Consider the following 23,777-nt stretch of genomic DNA (forward strand, 5'->3'; position numbering starts at 1 on the left):
TCTGGAGAAGGCCCTTCCAAGTAGAGGACCCTTTGGCACCTGTCTTTTTCTTTAATTATTATTCATGCGGAGAGCCAGGAGCTGTAAAAAGTGTGGACTCTGGATTCAGGCTGCTGGTGAAAAGCCACAGAGCAGTGATCCGGCCAGAGAGGCACGGATATGAGCAAGGATGTGAAGTCAGACCTGGGTTCAAATTTCAGCCCTGCAGTTTACGGACTGTGTGACTTCAGGCAACTTCCTTGACCTTCCTTATCGTCAGTTGTCTCATCTGTAACGCTAGGCTGAGAATCCCAACTGAAGAAAGATGACTGGATAGAGATTTGTTGGATGAATGTGTCGAACAGCAGACAGTGTCTGGCTAGCAGCTACTGACGTTCCGACACCTACTCTGGTCAGTAGGTGATCCATCTTTCCACGCTTGTGTGTTATTACCCCCGCTTTACAGATGAGAACACTGAGGCTCGGAGAGGGTAAGTTACTTGCTCCAGGCGACACCTGGAATGAATTAAGCTGCAAAGATTCAGATCCGTCTGAGCCTCCTAGTTTGAAATCTCAGGTTAGATTCAGAAAAGGGTACTATTGAAAGCCACTTGGCCAGAGTTTATTTGCGTTGGGATCTAGAATAATAAAAGAATGGATCTGAGGTCTCACTTTTGCCAGGGATCCCATGAAGGGGCTTTGGAGATGGCGGTGGTAGTTGGCAACCAGACGTGCCTACTTCTCTGGAAGCTCAGCTATTTCCTGGGCTAGCAGAGGGCTTCACTCATGCTGTCTTTTTTTTTTTTTTTTTTTTTTTTTTAAGATTTTATTTATTTGAGAGAGAGGAGAGTGAAAGGGGGGGAGGAACAGAGGAAGAGGGACAAGCGGACACCATACTGCACACAGAGCCTGTCACAGGGCTGGATCCCACGCCCCTGAGATCGTGACCTGAGCTGATATCAAGAGTTGGATGCTTTAACTGACGGAGCCACCCAGGCGCCCTTCAAGCTGCCTTTCATGTCAGTGCCCTGGGCTAGAAGAGGTGCCCCTCTTCTGGACATTCTGCTCTCATCCATTCTTGCCAAATTCAGAACATTTGTGACTTGGGAACTCACTTGCCAAAATCTGCCCCGGCGGAGGGTTTTCTGTGGGTTAGGATAAGCCTTCAACCTTTCTGCGACTCCTCTCCCTAAGAGAAGCATTTCCCGTCTTCCTCCTCACAAGCCCTTTGTGGCTGAGTCTCTTGTCCCCCTTTTAACCTGCTTTGGCACTGAGCCGTGCTGCGGAAGCCCTTTGTGATAGACGATGGCTTCGGCCTCATTCCAAAGTGGCCACCAGTCAGGACAGCTGCAAGGGACGGTCTGAGGGCCTCTGTCTCGTGCCCGCTGCGGCCGGATCTGCCCACGGCTCTCCCGGAGGCTGGCGCGGCCTGAATTGTAGGGTGGCCAGTGAGTTGATTAGAAACGCTGGCAAGAAGCTAGTGCCTTCTTACTGAAGGGCTTTTTCCCCTCTTCTCTTTCTTTCCTGGGGCTGCTGGTTCTGTGTCGGGGGAGACGCATTCGCATTTACTGGGTGGTGCATCTTCGAGGCAATTCTCAAATGGGTTCCCACCTCTCAGGTGCGGGCCAGGAGGGGCACACCCCGAGCGAACTGCTGTCCTGGGTGGGGAGGTCCCTCCCCTTTCCCCCCTCCCGGCCCCTTCAGCTGCTGTGACGTCAGCTGGGAGGTGACTGGGTGTCTGCTCAGCCTGCAGGTTCCGAGGCAGGGAATGCAGCTCTGTAGCACACCCCGCCTTTCCCTTTCCAGCCGCAGCTGATCCACGCTGCTCTTTTCCACGTCCCCGGCGGCCCCCGGCGTCTCGCCTGCCGCACGCTGCCTCCGCTGCCTCCGCAGCTGTAATTGAGGGGGAAATGTTGATGCTTTTTTGCTTCACAGCCCATTGCTTCCCTGTCTCATCGTACCTGGGTGCCTTCTTCCTGTGATGCTGCTGCTGCTGCTGGTGCGCCCCACATGGGTTTGAAAGACCCCCTTTCGGGCCCTGGTGGGCCTATTTCAAGAACAGGGTCCTCTGTGTGCCTCCCATCGGGAGCAGCGGGGGGCCCATGAGGCCCCCACCCGGTCGCCTGTCCATGGACGTGCTGGGGGGACTGAGAGGCTCGGAGGAGGATCGCTGGCTGCTGCGTGGTTGGGGCTCCAGCCGGTGGGCAGGACAGCTCACCCCTGAGCTCTCCCCGAGACACACATCTGACTGTTGACCACTGTCTCCGCAGGTATGGGTGTCAGTCGGTGAGGAAAGACGACAGCAGCCTCTGTGATGAACGCCCGCAGGAGCCGTGGGGGGCGGCTTTCCGCGCAGCCTCTGCGGTGATTTATGGGAGCCAGGGGCTGCCGGAGAGGGATGTGGATGCTGGCGGCGCGGGGGATTAAATGCCCATTCACGGTGTTATTGACATATAAATTCCCGGTGCCAAGGAGACAGCGAGGGAAGGGACTTCAGGGGCAGTAATGTGGCCCGGGCCCCAGGACATGGACTCGCCTTTGCCCAGATCTGTGCCCCGGGCTCTCGGGAAGCCAGTCGTGGAACTGAAGTCGAGCCCCGGTCCCCAGCTCTCACCATGCCGGCGGCAGCCGCCCTCATGGCTCGGGCAGTGATGGCGAGCGAGGTCCCCGAGTGGATTTCCAGAAGCCGGGAAGACCTTTGAAGAGGTCGCGTGGGCTGCCTGGGCCGGAGAGGGCCGAGTCGGGCGGCGCGCATGCAGCCCTTCGGCCTGCCTTATTCTCTTCCTCCGTGGATTTGGAAGCATCGCTGAAGGAGAGAGGGATTTTACTCCTGGGAAATGGAACCGGTTTCTGAGCCCGGCCAACAGCAGAAGAGAAAGCTGGTGACCCATGGGCTGGAAGATCAAAAGAGGGTAAGTGCCACAACTGCGTCGCTTGGCCTCCGGCGCTGGAGTTGCTCAGCACGATGCCGAGAGCCCGGGTGCCCGTGTCGGGGCAGGACCTGGTTGTCCCCGTTGTGCTTGCTGCTGCGTCTCTCCCGGTTGAGCAGGTGGGGTGGCGGCTCCCGCTCTGGCAGGTCCGGGTGCTGGGCTTGAGGTGGGCAAGGGGACAAGAGGAAGAGGAGAAGGGCGGGGGACAGCATTTGATCCCGGGAGCCAGAAAGTCAAGGATTCGTATGCTTTCACAACCCCGGGAGTTAACAAACCAAAAGTGTCGTGCGTCCTCTCCGTCGAATCTGGGCTTCCTTGCACTGAGGCCCCCTTTGGGATTCACGCACTCTTAGCACCTTTTGGAAATGGGGCTCCTGACAAGCCGTGGTTTCGTTTGAGGTTTTCTCCGTGTGGTCTGCTGGCTCTTGTGTTGATGGATCAAAAACCTATCGGACTCCGGTCTTTGGCCCCATCTGTGAGAATGTCACAGCCGTTTAAAAAGGCCTGTTGAGTGTAGGTCATTTGCTGTCATCGGTGTGAAAGCTGCAGCCACCCAGGACCTGTGTACCAGTTAAAGTTCAACTTGTCTTTAAAAAGCCAGATGTTCAGGAAGAGCATCGAGTGGCCGGCTGTCTAGAAGGAGAGCTGGAGCTGTGTCTCCCCACTCCCAGGGGAGTTGCTAGGGCCAGGAGCGGCAAGGGTTAAACACAGCTCAAGCAGAGCCAGAACCTGTGTTAATCTGAAAATAATTTCTGATATTTCCTCGGAAGATATTGCGGATGGTAGAAAAACTTGTGGTGTTTCCTGTGTGGAGTATTCCCTCTCCTTCTGTGTCTCAAAACCCATTTCTTCCCAGTATGAAATCCACGCGGAGGGGAAAAGTAGCCTTGGAACTTTCCCCTAGATTTTAGATGGCTCTACGCGTGTGTGTGAGTGAGTAGGGTTTTGTATGAGGTTTCGCTCTGCCTTCAAGGGATAAAAATAAACGGAAACAAATTTCATCTTATAAACCTAGATACTGACTCCATTCCTAAAGAAAAAGATTCCACTCCTGAAACTACCCTTCCCAGGACGTAGGAAGAATGCCCACGATCTTAGGCGCCTAGATAAGTAAATTTGTTTTGTGGTGTTTGACTTACTCAGTGTATAACCTACCAGGATTTCTGCAGGAGCTTTCTGAGAGATAGGAGGAAAATTGATAACTGTTGTGAACAGCTCCTGGGATTGACTGCATTTTGCTAAGTGTCAGCCAAGTTTGGTATCCAGACACTTAGTGGAGGAACATTTGGGACCTCTGACACTGTAGAAAATTTTAATTGGGCTGGTACACCGAGATAATATGCAATTATGACGGCCTCTCCTTGGCTAGGTGTAGATGTCTGCATTTCCCATCTGTTCTTGGCTCTGGCTGTGTTGGGTCCACATGTACTATGGAGCCTCTAGAAGTGGAATATAACCCCAAGTGAGGCTCTGTGGCAGCTGGGGTAACATCAATTGGTCATGCTCAGCTGACATTCATTTTAACTTGAACTCTAGCCGTCATGGCGATTATTAAATTTATAATGATATATGTAAGATCCATTTTAATGACTCTCCATGCTTGAGTGAGCTCTCACTTGTGCTGGCAAAATAAGGCTTAATAGAGTATTACATTTCATCTCCTACTGAATTTTCCAGGCTGTGGTTGAAACTTTGCTCAGGAGGAGTGAGATCGTTTTTCCTGATAGGCGTCGTGATCCAGTTCTGTGTTGCTCAAGTACAGTTTTACTCGAGTACAGTTCCTGGGCTTCTAGAAATACTGCCTCTTGCAGCAGCTTCTGTTGGCGGCGGCAGCTTCTGTTGGTGTGTGCATGTGTGTGTTTGTGGGTAAACACACACCCCATTTGCGTCAAGTGTGAAGCTAAACAAGCCTCCCGGCTTGCAGCCTGGAATGCCTTGTCCACCGAGCTGAAAGGCGACTCTGCGGTGTTTTGGCTCAGATATCTCGGGTGAGCTGAAAACTCCTCTTTAGGGGGGATTGGCTGAAAATCCAACAAAGGCACAATCAAGGCATCTGCTGGGGAGCTGGGACGTCTCCACCAGCATGCTTAAGTTACCAGGCGTGCATTGGCACCAGATCCTTGTGGCGTTGCTGGCAGTCTGTGCGTGCATGCATGTGTGCATGCGTGTGTCTGTGTTTGTGTGTGTGTGTGCACCGAGGACAATTGTGGGGAGCTCGGGAGACAAGGCGGAGGGAGAGTGGCTGGCCTCAATTTTGCTCTATTTCCGACTGTCCTGAGCAGCACACGCCGCCTTCTCCAGGGTTCGGTTGGTTGGTTTCCTGCAACTCAATGTAACTTGGCCCTTGTTTGGAGTTTCATATAGTTGGAGTGGCTAGTTCTGGGCTTTTCTGGGTGGTATTTGCCTGTGCTTTCTGTGGTGAAGAGTGCCCAGAGAGTTGGGTTCAATGCCAGTTGTGTTGCGTGCTGGCTGTGCAACCCCGGGAAAGCTACTTAACCTGTCTGATCTTTAGATTTACATTTTTAACGGATGATGATGGTATTTAATTACAGGGTTGTTAAGATTAAATGAAATAAAGCTGGTAAGGAATTTGGCACTTGGTAATTATGTAAGAAATGTTCTGTATATTCTAGGGACAGTTTGCAATGTGGGTTTTTTTTCCCTCTTTTTGTTCTTAGAGGGCTGCATGTAATTTTGTTTTAAATCTCAAAAAGAACCCTCAAGTAATACATACTCATTACACGTTCAGACATTACAGAAGAACATAGAATGCAGATGCCTCTCCTCTCTAATTCTACCCAGCACCGACTGCTTTTAACAGTTGGGTATGTGTCGCTCGTGACTAGTTTGGGTTTGTGTTTCTTAATAAAAAACGGAATCGCGCTGTACATATTTTTAAGAAACTTGCTCTTTCACTTAATATAGCGTAGATATCTGAGTCATTATATACACGCCTTCTCTGTGCCTTTCCACGACTGAATAGAGTCCCAGTATAGAATGTGCCAAAATTTATTTAATTAATCCCTTAGAGATGCACATTTAGGAGGTTTCCAGGTTTTTGTTTTTGCTCCGCAATTTTTTTTTTTTTAGTATAACAAAATTCCTTTATTCGTCCTTTCAACAAGTATTTATACTAAGTGCCTTCCATGTGCCTACTGCTCTCCTAGGAGCCTGGCATAAACTAGACAGACAAGGCCTCTGTCCTGAAGCTCACATTTTAGACCAGCACTGTCCCATATAACTTTCTGCAGTGATGGAAATGTTCTGTTCCTGCACCGAACAAAATAGTAGCCTCTAGCCATAGCGGGCCACGGAGCAATTGAGATGTGGCTAGTGTGACTGAGGACCTTAATTTTAAATCTCATTTAGTTTATTTAAACTGAAATAAACACATGTGACTAGCGGCTACTGTGCTGGGGAGTGAGTGCCTCCCTGCACAGTGAGCCATAGGCAAGTAACAACGTCATTTATTTGTGGACAACAGTTTATGCTCTAAGGAAAATAAATAGGGCATAGTGGTGTAACGGGTGAGGGGAGGGGTGCCTTTCATATTTATAATCATTTCAATTTCCTTTTTAATAGAGAGATGACTTACATCCAGTAAAATGCATGCTGCTTACGTTTACAGCTTGGTGGACTTTTATGCCTCTTATACACCTGTGCAGCTACCCTGCAGATTGAGAGGGAGGCAATTCCTGGCTCCCACGAGGGCCGAGCTAGCTGAGCCTAGGGGATGCCTCCCTGAGGGCGCGTCTCTGAGTGGGGACCTCACTGATAAGAAGCAGCTGGCCACGGGAAGATCAGACAGCAGATTTTAGATGTGAGCACGCCCGCTCTCGCCCTGCCTTTCAGGGGGGTGCCCCTCAGAACTTCCCCTGGGGTGACTTATCTTGGCACCACTTATGGACAGTGGGTCTCATGCATGCCCAGCACTTGTCAAATTTAAATTCTGTGCTGAAGTCAGGGAAAAATCTAGAGAGGCCCAGGGCTGCAAATTGCCATGGAGAGAAATTCAGTGCGGTAAGTATTGTTCAGTGCTGCAAGAACCCACTTAACTAGCATAGATGGGAGAAGTAGAATTTCCCTGACAGACACCTATTGATCAGTCAGGGGAATGACTCTGTGATTGATTTTTCTCTACTCCTCCTTAGAAGTTTGTCCTTCACAGATGGAGCTTTCCCACAGAGGATGAACACTGTAAAATAAGAATTGTTCAGGGTTTTTTAAGATGCTTGATGACTGAGTGGTGACAAAGATGGTTTAGTGTGAATTCTCCTGGCTGTCAGCTTCGCAGCATGAAAGCCTCCTGGAGACAGTTTTTTAAAAAAATGACTTTGGAGAGGGTGAACTGAGGCTTAGTGTAATTAAAATCTCCAAGGTTGGCTGAACCGCTGTGGATTGCCAACTCCTGCCCTGCAAAGGGGAGTGTTGTATCCTACTGCCCTATCGGCTTCTCCTCTTCATTTTTTATTAACGGCACCCCCAACTTCCCTGTCACCTGTGGTTGAGCTCGGGATCATTTGGCCTTCTGCTCCCCCCTCCCCTGCCCTCTCCCCCCACCCCCGCCCACGACATTGCCATGCGGGCATCAGCTGCACTTGCTCCATGCTGCTATATATCTGGCAGCTGTCTCCTCTCTGATCTCACTGTCGAGTCTGAGGCTCAGGAATTCTTGCCTGGTTGGTGGCATCGCTTCCTGGCTGGCTCTTTTGTTTCCATTTCTCCTTTGGTCCATCCTCCCCTCCTAGCCAGATGACTCTTCCCAGAACCCAGTTGTTACCACCTCGTTAAGGATTTCCCTACTGTGTCCTCAGAAGATGCTGTTCCTAGCTCCTGGCACTTCATGCCGCAGCCCCCAACCTCTGGGGTGTCACGGGTAAGAAGAGCCTGAATCTCATGGGAGGCTTGTTGACCTCAGCTTCAAGCCTGGAGAAGTTCTGTAGCCTCCCTGGGCTGTGTTCCCCAGTGGTATTTACTCATAGGTTGTAGGGTGCTGAGCACCGGGCCTGGCATGGAGTGAGGAAGCAGAAGTGGGGACTGCCCTGACTGTCATAGTCTCCCGTTGTCTCTCACCCCGTCTTCTTGCCAAACTCTGATTGCTGTTGCACGAACAACCAGTACATTTCCACCCCCCCAAACCCTGAGTCTTTGCTTACACCTTGTGTCCACCTGGAGGTTGCTCCCTTGAGGCCCCTCGCCGTCCTCTGTGAAGAGTGGATCATCCTCACGTTCCCTTGCCTTTCTCAAACGCTGCCAGGGTCGTAGTTCACCATGTTTCTTCGTGGCCCACATGTCCTTTCACACATCATGCCCCTGCACCAGACTGTCAGCTCCCTGGAGACAGCCTCATCCCCCTCTTTATCCGCTGGCACACTGCAGGCTCCCATAAAATACCAGTTGAATATTGTCGCTTTGAGATTCCTCTTTTCCTGTGGTCCTGGAGCCGAATCTACTCTTCTCAAGTGACTGGTTTAATATATCCACTGTTCTAGAAAGAAGGGGGAGAAATAAGATTCAAGGAGATGCTTGGGAGGTCTGTGCAGTGATTGATATGTTTGATTAAGGGAGGCTAGATTGGGCCCGGTGAGTGGAATAGAAAAAAAAGCAGGTTTATTGGAGCAATGTTTTAAAGTAAGAAGGAAGAGAGCTCGGGTTCCTGGCTAGAGTAGTCACCAGACTGGCGGAGAGGGCTGAGTCTAAGATGGTACTGAGCTTTAGTATCTTGGTGGCTGGAGGGTCTCCGAGGGGGTTTGAAGTCATGACACCTTCTGATTGCTTATCTTGGCAGGAGTGCTCTTCACTTGGTTTGCACCAGTAGGAGCGAGCAGTTGTTTATTTTCAGACCAATAAGGAAGTCAACACATGCATATTTTAAGGTCGTTTTCCCAGGCACACATGACTAGATTTAGTGAATTTTTCAGAAAGGATTAAGAAATTAGATCTAATTAAGAAATTAGATTCTAACTAACTAGAGATTCGTTGCTAAAGAAAGAGAAAGCAACATGTTGAACAACCGCTTTGTGCCAGAGAGTGTACTGGGCACCCCTTTGATCTCATTTAGATATTGATATAGATATAACCAATCCATTTTACAGATACAAGAGCTAGGATGAGGGGTCCTTCTCCAAGGATCCACGGCTTGTTTTGTCTGCTAGACTCCAACACTTCACTCTCATTTCACCTTGCCACTAGGATTATATCTCTAAATTTTTAAAAAAATATTTTATTTATTTATTCATGAGAGACACACAGAGAGGCTGAGACACGGGCAGAGGGAAAAGCAGACTTCTTGAGGGGAGCCCGATGCCGGACTCGATCCTAGGACCCTGGGATCATACCCTGGGCCAAAGGCAGATGCTCAACCACTGAGCCACCCAGGTGTCCCATATCTCTAAAATTTTTAAATCAGATTTTGCTTGAAAAGTCATTTTTTCCTTCCGGCCATACACATGTGCATGCACGGACATGCACACACGCATACACCACAGCAGGACTGGCCTTTGTGATATCTTACAGGTGTTTGTTCACTTGGGAACCGGGTCCGTATTATTCATCACATCAGCACTACAAGCCACTCCCCACCCAAGGGCAGCCACAGGCTGTAGTGACGCTGAGCCCCAGCAGGGGAGGTCTCCGCCCTGGTGATCTGAGCTCTGAGGTGCTGATCCTGTGGACGGGGCTCTGGACGGATGGATGCTCACCTGTCAGGTGAGGATGCAGCTCCAGGCCCAGCTCCCTGAGTGGCTTTCCTGCTGAGCTGAAAGCTGACTCTTGGGCCAGGGGCCTGTGTGCTGCCAGCCCCCCTTTGGAGTCTGAGGTAGCAGCTGTTACAAGCTGATCTGCCTCCTGCCAGCGCCCTGCTGGTTGGCCTGCGTGTCTTCCCTGGCCTGAGTGGAGGGGGGGTAGTAACCAAGTGCTCAGAGGACGGATGCTGAAGACCGACCACAGCACATTTCACATGTCATTGAAGAGGGTGGGAAGAGACTGCAGCCAGAGGGAACTCCGTTCAGTCAGTTGGGAGGCCCTCTTCAGGTGCAGGAGAAGGAATAGGAAAGGGGCCAGGCCAATGCCCTGCCTTCATTTCAATGGAGAGAATGTGAGACAGTACAAGATCAGTCTCATTCATTCATTCATCCCGCATGAATTATTATTTACTGAGTACCTACTGTATGCCAGTCAGACACACGCATGGGCACCAGGGTTATAATGATGAGCTAGGACATAGTCCCCAATCTCTGGGCCCTTTTGGTGTCTTGGAGGAGTCAGTCCAGCCAGCAGCGTGGTGACATGAGGTCAGGGGAGGCTTCCCTAGAGGTGGTGGTGGTGGTGGTGGGGATTGAGCTCTGTCTCTGCAAGGCCTCGTGAGAAGCAGACCAGAGCTCCCAGGGTGTGCTGAATTGTGGCCCCCCCCTTTCATATTGAGGCTCTAACCCCCAGTGCGACTGTGTTTGGGGGACAGGGCATTTTAATGAGGTAATTAAGGTTAAGTGAGGTCATGAGGGTGGGGCCCTAATCTACTCTGACTGGCATCCTTATAAGAAGAAGACCCACCAGCGAAGTGTGTGCACGGAGGAAAGGCCATATGAGGACAGAGCAACGAGGCACTGTCTGCAAGCCAAGCAGAGAGGCCCCAGGAGAAGCTAAACCGGCTGATACCTAGATCTTGGACTTCCAGCCTCCAGCACTCTGAGAAAATACGTTTCTGTTTAAGCTACCTCGTTAGTGGTATTTTGTTAGGGTTGCCCTAGCAGACAAATACCGGGGTGCACGGTGGGAGAGAGAGAGGCGGCTAAAGCTCTTTTGTCTACAACAACCCTGACTAAATCTGTGCCCTAGTATCTAACACACTGCCTGATGCTTGCTGTGTGTTTTGTAAATATTTGTTTAGTGAGCAAAGGCAGGAGTGGAAAGAATGAAGGAGAAGAATGGAGAAGTGGGACAGCCCATGTGAACATTTGGGATTTTATCCTGTAGGCATTGAGAAATCACTGCGGGCGTCAGAATTCGGGACTGGGTGAAAGTGGGACTCGGGAAGATTTCCTAATAAAGTGGGGCAGATCAGAAGGAGTGAGGGTAGCAGTGTAGGTGGGAGAGGCTGGGGTCAAGGGGACCAGTTAGGAGGCCGGGTAGTGATGCGGGCAGACACTCGGTGATAACTTCCACTCCGGGGCGGAGACAGAGGGAAGGGGAAGATGAGCCCAGATACGAAGGGATAGAATTGGAGGAGTAGAACTGGGCCAGCACCTGTGGATGGTTGATTCCTGTCCTGGTGATGTGGAGCCCAAGGTTTAGAGCCTCCCTTCTGTGTCTGGTGGATGGTGTCCAATAGCCCAGTGGCTCTTTGGATCACGGCTCCCTAATGCGCCCTGGATGCGCTGTGATCTCCTGCACCTCCTAACGCAGCAGGTGATGCCATCCCCATTTGGCAGCTGAGGTAAGTGAGGCATGAATAGGCACAGTGACCTGCCCAATGTCACACACCAGCTAAGGGCGAAGATCTCTTGTGCTCTTCTCTTCCAACTTAGGGTCTACTTCTCCAATTTAGGGTCACTTTCCAGGGAGTAAAATTGCCTTCTTCAATCAGCAGAAATGAATGCTGATGTTTTGTTATTATCATTATTATTATTGCTTAATTTTCAATGGGAAAAAAGATGACATTTTTTGGACTCAAAGATGCTGGAAAGGTTAGGTTATTTTTTGGAACTTTAGATGCTAGAAAGTGAACGATAATGCAGGCACCTCCATTTATTTGATAGATTCGGGTAGCCAGCTTTCTGGCCGGTATCCTCTGTGAGTATCTAGGATTGGCATATTTGTGAAAGCTCTTTTATTTAACCGATCTCTTTAAACTTCACTTTTTCCTGTTGGTCTATACTATATCCCACTCATTCCTTTCTTCAGCTGTCTTAGGTATGGTTTTAAACAGGAGGGAAAAAGTGGCAATATCGCCTAGGTTGTTTGGTATTTGTTAATAACACAACCTTGAGACCTTGTTACATTGGGTAATGGACTTACCCTTTTAGCCTGTGCTTCTTCATCATGAAAATTAGAGTGATGATAATAAAACCTTTGGTGAGGATTATGGGATATAATACACTTGAAGTATTTAACACAGTACTTAGCACACATTTAAGTATTAAATGATAGCTATTATAACTCTTCTCCTATGTTTCTCTTTGCTCATTTGGCAAAATCCGTTAAGTGGCATATTTGGGGAATAAAACAGGGGATGAGGGAGGATGGGTGACTGCTGCTAGTTCGTTTGAGTTTACTTTTTTTGCTTAACGGAAGGTCACATAACATTCCTTCTAGTTTAAACTTTTGTTACTGCACATCTTTCTAAAAGAAAGTCTGCTTTTCTGCTTTAGAGTGCAGTGAAAACAGTGAAATCTTCCTTTGTGTAGCAATCCTGTAGGAACTACCTTGACCTCATCGTTCCACACACTAAATTACAGTTTATAGGAATCTGGCGTATGGGAATTGGCTAAACCTTTTGTGTGATTCCAAAACAACCCCCCTGCAAATTGCATTTTTACTTGAATATGTTTTACACATTTCATTTATTATGCGTTGTGGCATCCTCTAAAACCTCAGCACCAGGGGAAAAAAATCTGGTTATGTAGAGGTGAGTTCCAATTAATCAAGGTTTTCTATATCCCGTCCTAGTTGACTTTGCTCCTAAAGCTTAGATCAGATTCTTTTCCATGCCTGCAGTTTGAATCACAGTAATGACATCTCTGACTCCCATCCTCAGGGCATTAATTTTTAATCTTACTTCTCTTTGGGATAATTAGAGAGAGAGAGAGGGAGAGAGAGAGAGGGAGATGTGGGGGCTGGGAAGAGAAAGGGGATGAGATGGCGGATGGCAGAGCAAGAGTGAATGTTTGTATAATGCAGCCTCTTCCAAGGAGGGGAGGGAGCAACTGAAGCTTTGTGTGTACATTCCCAGTTTGTGTGTGTGTGTGTGGCGGGGGGGGGGGGGGGAAGCAGAGGCAAGGATCAGGATGGGGGCAAGGTGGCTGATGGGGACAGAGCACGGTGGCTCCTGACATGGGGTCATTTGGGGAATGAACCGAGCTGTGTAACTGTATTGGAGAGGGAGGTCGAGAAGTATATTTGGGTGTATGTGGGGATTTCTCCCTTGGTTAAGCTGAGTAAGTACAGACAGAGTTAGTCAAAGCCTTATCCATTTCCTACATCCACATTCCCTTGAACCTCTGGGGTCACAGTGGGACTTCAGGGACAGGAATCAACCTCTCAATTACAACTGGCAGGGTCCTACATCTCTCATCTCTTGTGCAGTTCTTACGGAAGTACCACTCTGGACATCTGGGAACATAGTGCCATTAGGCTCAGACTCTAGGTTTTTGCTAGTTTCTTAGGTGAGTGAGTTCCCTCCAGTGCCACCCCCTCCCCCGCCATGTCCACCAAAGGGTAGACTGTAGATGAGAGGCTCCCCTGGAGTAAGTGATTCTTAGTTTAAGTTAAAATATTTCTCTCTCTCTTTTTCACTGATATAATTAAAGATGTAATAAGCAGAAATCCTCAATGACATGGGAAAATCTTAATGAAAGGCAAAAAGTATCACAAACAATTGTCGTTCTTACATCTTGTGCATCTCACTCCTGTAAACCTGTGTTTCATCAATTGCATAAAGTCTTTCTTCTTCCCAAGCCACTCAGTTTCACGTTTATTTTTATAATCTTAGCAATACTGCATTGTTTGGCACTTGGGAGGGGATCAGTAAATATTTGCGGAATGAATGAATGAATGGGAGTCAACGTCCTGAATGGGTTGGGGGCCAGGTAGAAAGGGAAAGTTACAGCTGTCTCCTGACACTCTGCTGGACTCGGTGACATAGAGCATAGCATGTTAGAAAGGAGCAGGCTTTAATTGTCTTTGGTTTTGTCATGCGAGAAAGAGTGTCTGGAAGGATTGCTTAGAGGTAAATATCTTGCATTTGTGTGTCTTTGTGTATGGGGTCTCTTAACTGCGAAGACCTAGTTTTATTACGATGAATCTATTATCTGCCCCCACCTCCGCTCCCAGCAGAGATGTGCCTTTTTTCTTTGAGTTTCCGTGGGTCCATGGTGACAGGTGACCTGGAAGGTCACTTCATTGATGTCTGTGTGAGTTGATCATTTAGAGGTGAGATTAGAGGCAGGGACAGTGGTTCAGATGCACCCAAAAGGGCATGTACTGAATAAATAAGCACAAAATATGCCCTTACATATTGCAGCACCATGGGACAAATTATGAGAGCGAGTAATGAGTTAAGGATGGAGACAGTATCCTGTTGAAGCCTGTGGAATGTTCTAAAATGGAGACTAATGACAGAGCCATTGATTAGAAATACCTGGTCCTACCTGGGCCCTGTTTGTCCAGAAGAGAGGGTGTATACTGGTAGGTTTATGGTGCCATTCTTCTTGGTGATTCTTGCAGAGCAATGGGATGGCATTCAAAGGGAGGAGTTTTGTGCAAGAGGCACTGGCTGAGGTTGGTCCTTTGAATGTTAGCCAAGGTGGTTTGATCCTAGTATGACCCAATGACCTCACTGATCAAAGTGCCACAGTAGACTGCATGCCCCATGCTGTGAATTAGATTATTATTCTACTAATAGTCATTTCTCTCTTGCCAAACTCCTGTGAAAGGAGGGTACTTTCCTGCCCCGCTGGCATTGGACTTGGCCAGTGACCCGCTTGACTAGTGGAGTGTGGATAGAAACTCAGTGTGCTAGCTCCAAGCATTGGCCTTGAGAGGCATAACTTGTTTCCACTTGCCCTTCTGGGAGCTTCTGACTTCTTTGTGAGAAGAACATGTGCCAGCTAGCTGCTGCCATTCCATCCTGAGCCTCAGAAACACAGGAACAGACCTGAGGCGGAGCTGCCCCGTCAAACATGTAGACCTGTGAGTGAGAAATAAGTGCTTGTTTTTGTACATTGTTGAGATTTTTTTTTGTTTTGTTTTGGCTGGTTGGTATGTAGCCGCAAATGCTGACTAATAACACCCTGGAATCACAGAGACCTTTATTGGGCAAAGCGTGTTGTTATGTGTGATGGTTAATAGTTACCTCAATTGACAAAATACAATAATACAATGGACAAGAAAAAAAAAATCATTAGATGCAAGGGTTGTTACTGTTTGGTCCTACAGCATTTGCATCAGAATTACCTGAAAAAAAGCAGTTCTGATCCATACCCACCAAATTAGAATGTCTGGGAAGCTGCATTTAAAAATGCATTCGGTGATTCTAATGTGCACTGAAGTTCAAGAACTGCTTTCACAAATGGATTAAAACCTGTGACCACTTCCATTAACACCAAAATCAGAGTCTGCAGGAATGGGTTGGAGGAAAAGCATTTTTATGTAATTGCACGAGCTTTCACTTAAGTTCTCTTAGGGAAAAAAAAAAGTTTATTGTTTTTTGATAGTAGAAAGACACATGTGCTTAGGAATCCACAGAAATTTTAAGAACCAGTCTTCAGAAAGGACAGGAAATAAGGCAACTCTAGGTCCTGGCCATTCTTTCCTTCTTGGCTGTCATGTCACCTCTCTGCCTCTGTTGGAACATCCATTCTTTTCTCTTCTTCCTGACACCTTTCCTCCATTGCTCTCCATAGCTTCTCTCGCTTCCCTCTTAGCTTCAAGGCTGACCTTTATCACCTCTACCCACCATTGCCACCTATCTCTCTCAATATCCCTGTCCACCAAGAACTTCCCTCTGTGTTTCTTTGTTCAGAGCCATGAGATAATCTAATCAGCCCATCTCAACTTGTCCAGTGTAGAAGCGAGCCCAGAGATGGGGGTCAGCCTCTAGATTGGCTACTCATGAGTTCTATGTCTGTTCCTGGGCCAATCAGCTATGGCTTTGGTGACACAGGTCACAAGGTACATAGCCATGGAGGGTAGAGTCCTCCAAGAGGAGGCATGCACAGAAAGTAGTGGTTCACATCCCTTCACCATTGGATAGAATTTGGTAGAGGAGGCTGGAGGGGAGAAGGGGTGGACAGTCAGGGCAGTGATGGAATCATCTGTTGAATGTTGGTCTTTCTCACTGGATTGTCCTTGACTTCACGACGCTCAGAGCCCAACAGAGTAACCAGGCATTAAATGAATAGTGAAGCAAATCTCTACTTGGGTCCTAAAATTGACAAATGGGATATATCAGGGAAGGTGGAGCTTGCCACAGTGGAAAGCGGGAAGCCAGACAGCAATTAGGAAAGTGCAATTAGAACAATCCGGGGTTCAGTCTCCGCCTCAGGAAGTACTGGCTTCTTGATCTTGGGCCAGTTTTTTTTAACATCTCTGAGCCCCACTCAGAGAAAGTGGATACTACTGGTTTCTACCTTATAGGGTATATTACATGAGATAATGTGTACATAGCACCTGGCATTTATTTGCACTGGTGCTGACCAAAAGTGAATTCTCCTTTACCCGTCTCTGAGTTCGTGCTAAGCCATGAGAAGTTGCACTTCATTATTGAGGTCTTAGGGGTCTGCTTTGGGACCACCGTTCCTTGTCTACAGAAGTCTGGAGAAGAGCCACACTTTTGAGAAGTCTTGGATGCTAATCCTGGTCCATCGCTTGGAGTGACGGTTATGACTGGGCGAGTCTTGCCTCTCCCTGGGCCTCTGTTTCTATTGCACTTGTGTGGGAAATTCTTTGACTCGCTGGTCCAGCCTTTTGCTGGCATCTGGTATGTGGGTCACTTTGGGGGGATCCTTCTGCTCATAAGGTGAGGAAAGGTCCCGGCTGTAGAGCGTCTCCGTCCCCGACCACCTTCCATGATCCTGAGGCCATTACCCTACACCCAGGGAACCAGCTCACTTTGCTGATTGAGATCAAGGGTGCTTGAAAATGGGAGCTCTGGATGCACACGCTGCCCTTTCTCATGGCCGTCAGTCACCGGCAGGGCCAGGGTAGGACTGTAAAGAGGGAACTGGCAAATAAGCAGTTTGCGTTACTAGAACAACATGAAGTGCTTTGCTATGGTAATTGAAAAAAAAATCTATTTTCTGTCCATGTCCCTGGAGTATCTTTCCATTTGGATTCCTATGGAGTCTCCAGATCTTACTATGAACACAACTGAGGAGGCAGAAGGGATTCACCCCCTGGAGTCGAGGTGTAAGGAGAATCCTGGGCCCGCAGGATGGTGCCCAACAACGGATGGTGGATCTCGGCTAGATTAAGGAGAATGGGGTAGAGGTACAGGGGACCCGAGTGAGGTCAATGCAGATGGGAAAGTAGGAGTGGACTGGAGAGGCCATTGCCTCTGAGGCCTTGGGGTACAGGTGCTTTTAGGACACTTTAACTTGAATCCTTATTTCAATAGGACACGAGAGGGGGCACCATTGTACCCATTTTACAGATAGGAAAATAAAGGCTCAGAGAAGCTAGGTATCTTTCTCTTGGTTCAACAGCTGAGAGCGGTAGACTGGGTGTTAAAGCCAGCTCTGTCTGCATGGCTTCAAAGCCTGTGCCCCTTTCCATCAAACACCATTGATTCTCGGATGTTAATATACCACTGACCTGATTTCTGCCATGTGATTATTATCCCATATCTGTCTTTAAATTGACTCACTTAAAAAAAAAATGTAGCTTGTCACAGGATAACGTAAGTGAAATCCTGGATTTGATGGGCTACTTATTTCTTCTTTCTAATATCCATTATCATAAAACCATGGCCCTGACATTTTAATTTTTTTTCATTTTACAATTTTTAAAGATTTATGTATTAATTTGAGAGAGAAAGAGAAAGAGCGAGGGAGAGTGTGTATTGGGGAGGAGCATAGGGAGAGGGAGAGAGAAACTCAAGCAGACACCGGCCTCACCACCCTGAGATCATGACCTGAGCCAAAACCAAGAGCCAGATGTTGAAACCCAGAGTTGGATGCTCAACCAACTGAGCCACCCAGGGGCCCCATGGCCACTACATTTTTAAAAAGGAACCTCAGTTTGGGAAACAGTGTCCTGTACATAAATAACAATGTAACAACAGTAGCAGCTCCCAAGTGTTGAACACTTACCATGTGCCAAACACTGTGCAAACGCAGCCTATCCTAGCGGAGTAGAACACAGGCTCTGTGGTCAGCCCTGGGTTTGAAACTCAAACCTGCCACTTCCTTGCTGTGGGACTTTCAGTGACCTAGTTAGCTCCTCTGTACCTCAGTTTCCTCATCTGTGCAACGGGGATGGTAACAACCTTCTAGAGCTGTTTTGAGAACCCAGTAGGTTAATAACACTTAGAAGAGTGCCTTGCGCTTAACTGAATGCCGTGAAGTATTAGCGATTATTCATTCATTTATCCAATCATCCATATATTCGACAGCTAATATTTGAACATCAGAGACCATTCTGGTATAATCTTCTCAGCAATCCCAATGATGTGGGTATTACTATTGCTGCCCTCTTCATTTTACAGATAGGGAAACTTAGCGGGTGTAATTTCCCCCAGTTTCCCACAGCTCAGATGTGAGGAAGCTGAAAATCAAGCCCAGGTATATTTAAAGCTCTGCTACCCACAGAACACTTCTTCTGACCCCAAATGTGGGTTGTGGGATTTTTTTTTTTTTTTGACGCCAGGTTTTTATTTTATTTTCCCCCACACTGACCAATTCTCTGACACCAGCTGGGTATCCTTCAATTCAGTTGAATTCTGACACTACCTACCTGGAGTTAGTGTCAGACCTCACAAGTTTAGGGCTGGGTCCCACAAGACTGCCCCTGCTTCGGATGCCAATTATAAGTCCAGACCACCCGTACGTCTGACCAACCAGCGTTAGATTGTGGGTTCCTGTGATCCTCTCCTTGGGTTCGATAATTCATGGGAATGGCTTACAAAACTCGGGAGAACGATATTACTATCGTCAGCTTATTATGAAGGATACAACCACCAAATGGAAGAGGTGCATAGGGCAAGGTGTGTGAAAGGGGTGTGGAGCTTCCATGCCTTTTCTGGGTGTGCCACCCTCCCATCACCTCAATGCGTACACCAACTTTGAGGCTCCCCAAACCCCATTGCTCAGGGATTTTTATGGAGGTTCCATTGCATAGGCGCAATTGATTAAACCACTGACCATTGGAGAGTAAGTCAGTCTCCAACCTCTCTTCCCTTCCTGGAGGTTGAGGGGCAGGGGGTTAAAAGTTCCAACCCTCTAATCACACGGTTGGTTTCTCTGGTAACCAGCCCCATCCTAAAGCTACCTGCCCCCCCACCCCCCAAGAGTCATCTCATTAGCACCTGATTAGCTGATACCCAGGTATACCACATCCCTCTCAGGAAATTCCAAGGGTTTTTGAAGCTCTGTGCCAGGAGCTGGGGATCAGGGCCAAATATGTATTTCTTATTATATCACAGTGTCATAGAAGCCTTAGCTGTTTTGTTTTAATTTACTCTACCATCTGCCATTACTGCCTCGCCATGAAGGGAAGCCCTGCTTCCCAAAAGAGCGATGCCTACCCACTTATTTCTCAGACACATGGCCAGACCTCATCCTCTCGGGCCGACTGAACCTCCTCACCTAGTTTTCTGAAAGCAGCCAGGGGCACCCTGTCTATCCCTGTCTTCCAACTTTGGTTCTAGTTGTGTGTGCGTAGGTCTTCCGCTACAGTTCATCTGTTGTGACCACAGCATCTTTGCATCCCCCACAGTATGCACCCAGACTCCTGGAGCCCCTGCACGTAGTGGGCAGTCGACACGTGTGGGCCCAGTGACCTGAGCCAGGTAGATGCTCCCATAGCAGTAAGCATGAATGCTAACAAAGCCTCGTCCACAGGCAACTTGCTTTCCAAGGTACGGGAGTTAAGGACCTGTTTTCCATTGTAGAAAATCATGGCCTCCTTTACAGATGCCACTGTAGAGCTCTTTCACTCAGAACTTTAGAAAATTGTGGTCTCTTGTTACTTTGGATGAATTTCTTCAATATGCAAAGCGAGGTTTACCCTACAACGTTTTTTGACTTTTTATCGCCTTTCATAGGAAGATCTCTGGGCAAAGTCTTATCATTAAGCACACCTGAGATTCCTTTTGAGGGCAAGAACTTCACCTCTCTCCTTCTTTTGGAAAGAATGAACTAGAAATGATTCTACCTGAGGTGTTTTTTCAGGTGTGTCTAGAGCACAGTTTCCAAGGATATGGATGACGTAGTACGTAGAGGCAGAGCTTGTGTTTGGGCTGTTGTGGACAGGACTGGTTTCCTCAGGGAAACAGAGGTGGTATCTGTCCACTTGTACCATATCGCCCCCTTTTCTCCAACCAGCCACCCCTAGCCACTCTCCAAGATTTGCCTCCACTTGAAACCGTCCCTATCTCTTCTCTCTTGTTCTTTTCTTTTTAAAAAGATTTTATTTATTTATTTGGGGGGGAATGGGAGAGAAAGGGGCAGAGGGAGACGGAGACAGGCTTCAGCAGACTCCACATAAGCACAGAGCCCAATGTGGGGCTCAGGCCCAGGACCCTGAGATCATGACCCACCCAGGCCCTCCTCTCTTGTTCTTTCTTCTCCGACTCTATTCAACTGTCTCTTTCTTTTTCCTACCTGGGCCTTTATTTCATTGAGTCGCATGTGGGTTAAGACCATGAGCTTGGAGTTGAATGATGGAGTCGAACGATGAAAATCTCTGCTCCGTGGCCTTCACAAAGGGACTTCATCTCTCTGCCTCACCTTACTTCTCTGTTCAGTGGGAAAAACAATAGCGGCCATATCCTGACCCTATTAGGATCAAATGAGATAATACAAATGTTTAGCGGGTACCCGGTAGATGGTAACTATCCAGGAAATGCTGACAGGAGCAGAGACGGTGGTAGTGATGGGAGTTGGATTCCCAGCTAGAGTGTAAGATGCTGGAGAGCAGCGACTGAGTCTCGTTTTTGTTTTTATCCTCCAGAGTTGGTCATAGGCCGCGCTTACAGCAGTGCTCCATAAATACCCGGGGGACTTAAAGAAGTTATAAATTTCAAGCTTTCCCTTATGTCTGCTGAATTAGAATTGTATTTAAATAAATTTAATGTTTGCCCGGTACTTAGACCCTACAGAGGGCACGTGTCAGTGATTAAATAAAGGGTCTATTCACAAGTGTTTATCTTCTTAGAGTAAAAAAGCACCTGACTAAACCTGCTTCTGCGCTTGGCCAGCTAATGCAGAGGGTAAGCCCAGAGGGAGAGCCACCCTTGCTCTTTTAGTGTGAACTGAAGCAGGTCTTGTTCTCCAAGCAGCCAGAGAATTAGAAGCAGCTCTGAGAATGGGGAAGTCCTGTGGGAGATGCCAATAACCAAAATTATCTCTCATTTCAGCGGCCACTCACAAGATCCCCACCTGGCTCCTTCCCCTTGGGGGCTGACCTCTCTCCCCTGTGCCCTTACAATGGGCCCAAAAGGGCTGAGGAGGGAGCGGTCATCAGGGGTCGGGTTACCAGGAGGCATGATGTCAGGAGACTGTGGCTCCCTGGAGCTCAGGGCTGGTGGTGCAGAGAGGCAGCAGTGGCGCCTGAGGGCTGTACATGCCCCATGGGGCTCTTCTAGGTCTGCAGCTCTGGGAGGTCAGAGGGAGGGCTGTCGAGGGGCGCCCCTCACTTGTAGGGGGGCCAGGGCTGCTCTCTCTGCTCAGTTCGCCTAGGAGAGTTGCGTTTCTGCAGCTTTCCCTGTGAGGCCGGTTTGCAGAGGGGAGCCAGGAGCTCCTACCTGGACAAGAACGTGGGTGTTGAGTTGAGGAAAGGCTTCGGGTCCCTGGGATGGGCTTGCTCCAGTGGCCATTGGTGGGTGGGAGGCAGACGGATGTCCTGGGAAGAGCTGGATCCACAACCCAACAGACCCCTGGGCTAGGACCCTATCCAAATTGCTTCTCGGCTCTGGGCCTGTTTCTTCATCTGTAAAATGGGGAGAAAAATGCTTCTCAGAGAACACTGAGACCGTCTAAGGCATAGTGAGAGCTTGATACATAGCAGCTCCTTGCTACGCCTGACTCTATCCCACTACTCCCAAATATTAAACAGACAACTAGCTAGGGTTTAATAAATAGCTATAGTTTAGTAGCTGCTAGACTGTTCCAACCATGGCTTGTGTCAGCTATGCACTTTTTTGGGGGGGCACCATTGAGGGCAGGTTTCTTAGGTCTGGTTGGTTTCCCCGCTTTGATATTTGGGGCTTTAAATCTAGAGTCATTGTTGTGTACACAAGGACCCTGAGGCCCAGAATTGTCATGCCCAGAGGAACCCAGGACCAGGCCCTCAATCCTTGTCACACAGCACCATCTGTAATTTGTATTTGCTGTTCCCTCAGCAACCACCTACTGACCATGCTAGATCTTTTTGTCCTCCTTGAAGATTCAGATCAGGAGTCACTTCTGGGAAGCCTTCTCTGGCCACCTTCTTCCTGGCTGGGTTGGGGGCCCCTCCCCTGTACTTCCAGGGCCCCTAGAGCTGACCCCTGTGGTGGACTTCTCACACTTCATTGTGGACAGCTGTTTCCTTGTCTGTCTCTCCTACTTAGGAATGAGCTTTTCAAAGATTCAGGCCAAGTCTTACTTGTTCGTGTATTTCTGGCCTCATATCTGGCACATTGTAGGTTCTCTAAGAACTTTTCATGCAGTGAATGAATCACTAAATGGACAAATGCAAGGATATAGGGTATTGCCTATGGTGGTAGCTTTTTCAGAAAGCCTCCGATAGGCTCTATTAAATAAGATGACATACCTCTAGCCCATCTGCCCTTGGAGGCTTCTCTGCCTCCCTGTGGGATGGTATCCCCCCTAGTAACCCATCCTGCCTGAGCTGTGTTTCCATCCTTGTGGGCCTAAGGACTGGAAACCTTCCCAAAGTGAAGCTTAGAGAGGCCTGATATTTAGGGTCTGTATTAAAGACAGCCCCAGCGGCTTCCTCGTGGCTCCGTCCTTGACTAACGGCCTTACAGGGGCTGAGTTCCCAGAAGACACAGTAATGGAGACATCATTCTATTGCACTCCAGAGCTTAGCATAAATAATCCTGGTGTGCATTCATTCATTCACTCATGCATTCATTCAATGCGTTCAATGCATTTCTCCTCCCATTAGGAAACATAATCACAAAATGACTGTATATAACTTTATCTCTCACGTGGCTCTGGTGTCACTCAGAGTAGGCAATTAGATTTTTCCCAAAGGCCAGATTTAGGGGTCAGGAGGGCAGGCTGATGGAGCATTGACAAGTACTCTGATGTCAGCTTTAAAACATGCAGGAGAGTCCTGAGGAAGTAATATGTCCCCCCCCCTCCCCCCCGCCCCCGGCCATACACATGCTCCCAACCTCCAGTAGCAGGTTCGGGGATGCAACTCTTCTCTTCCCTTCCCCGGGGCAGGGAACAGCCAGCCAGACCCAGAGGCCCTGCAGGATTTGAAGCCCTGAGAATGGTGGCCATGATAATTCTGCTCTCCTACAGACACAAATAAGCAGGCTTCCTCCTTCCAAGCCAAACCTGCTTGTTCATCTTTGGGTAAAGTCAAGCAAACCGGTAGGACACAGAATGGGGCTCAGCTCCCCCCTCCCCACTTCAGCAGGTTTGTGAGAAGCTGGACCTGGGGATGTGTGACCTTGGAAGAGTCATTCTGCTACTGTGAGCCCCTGCTTTCTCGTCTGTATGACGAGGCTAGGTAATTCCAGTCCCCCCCCGCCCCTTGTAACATTGTTTGGAGGACGAAATAGGTCATGCTTGTGACAGTGAAAAGGAGACTGACAGCTCATGTTCCTTGGGTGCTTCTTTAATCCCAGACACTGTTTCCATTTATAAATGAAAGACCTGAGACTCGGGGAAGTGAAGTGCTTTGCTCAAAGCCACACAGCAAATAAATAATAGCACATGGATTTGTTGTTTGTCTTACCAGAGCCTAATCTTTTCA

General features: G+C 48.4%; 1 protein-coding gene across 1 annotated transcript in view; it reads left to right on the forward strand.

Annotated features, from left to right (window-relative positions):
* The first annotated feature begins 2,263 nt into the window (after positions 1-2,263).
* The window catches only part of NAV2 (neuron navigator 2), a 724,081-nt gene continuing 702,567 nt past the window's right edge, over positions 2,264-23,777 (forward strand). The window contains exon 1 of the mRNA XM_038569252.1: positions 2,264-2,891. Coding sequence (XP_038425180.1) covers positions 2,817-2,891 — 75 coding nt within the window. The 5' untranslated portion in view covers positions 2,264-2,816. The remainder of the gene's footprint in view (positions 2,892-23,777) is intronic.

The sequence above is a fragment of the Canis lupus genome, chromosome 21 (genome assembly GCF_011100685.1).
Source record: "Canis lupus familiaris isolate Mischka breed German Shepherd chromosome 21, alternate assembly UU_Cfam_GSD_1.0, whole genome shotgun sequence".
Classification (NCBI taxonomy): domain Eukaryota; kingdom Metazoa; phylum Chordata; class Mammalia; order Carnivora; family Canidae; genus Canis; species Canis lupus.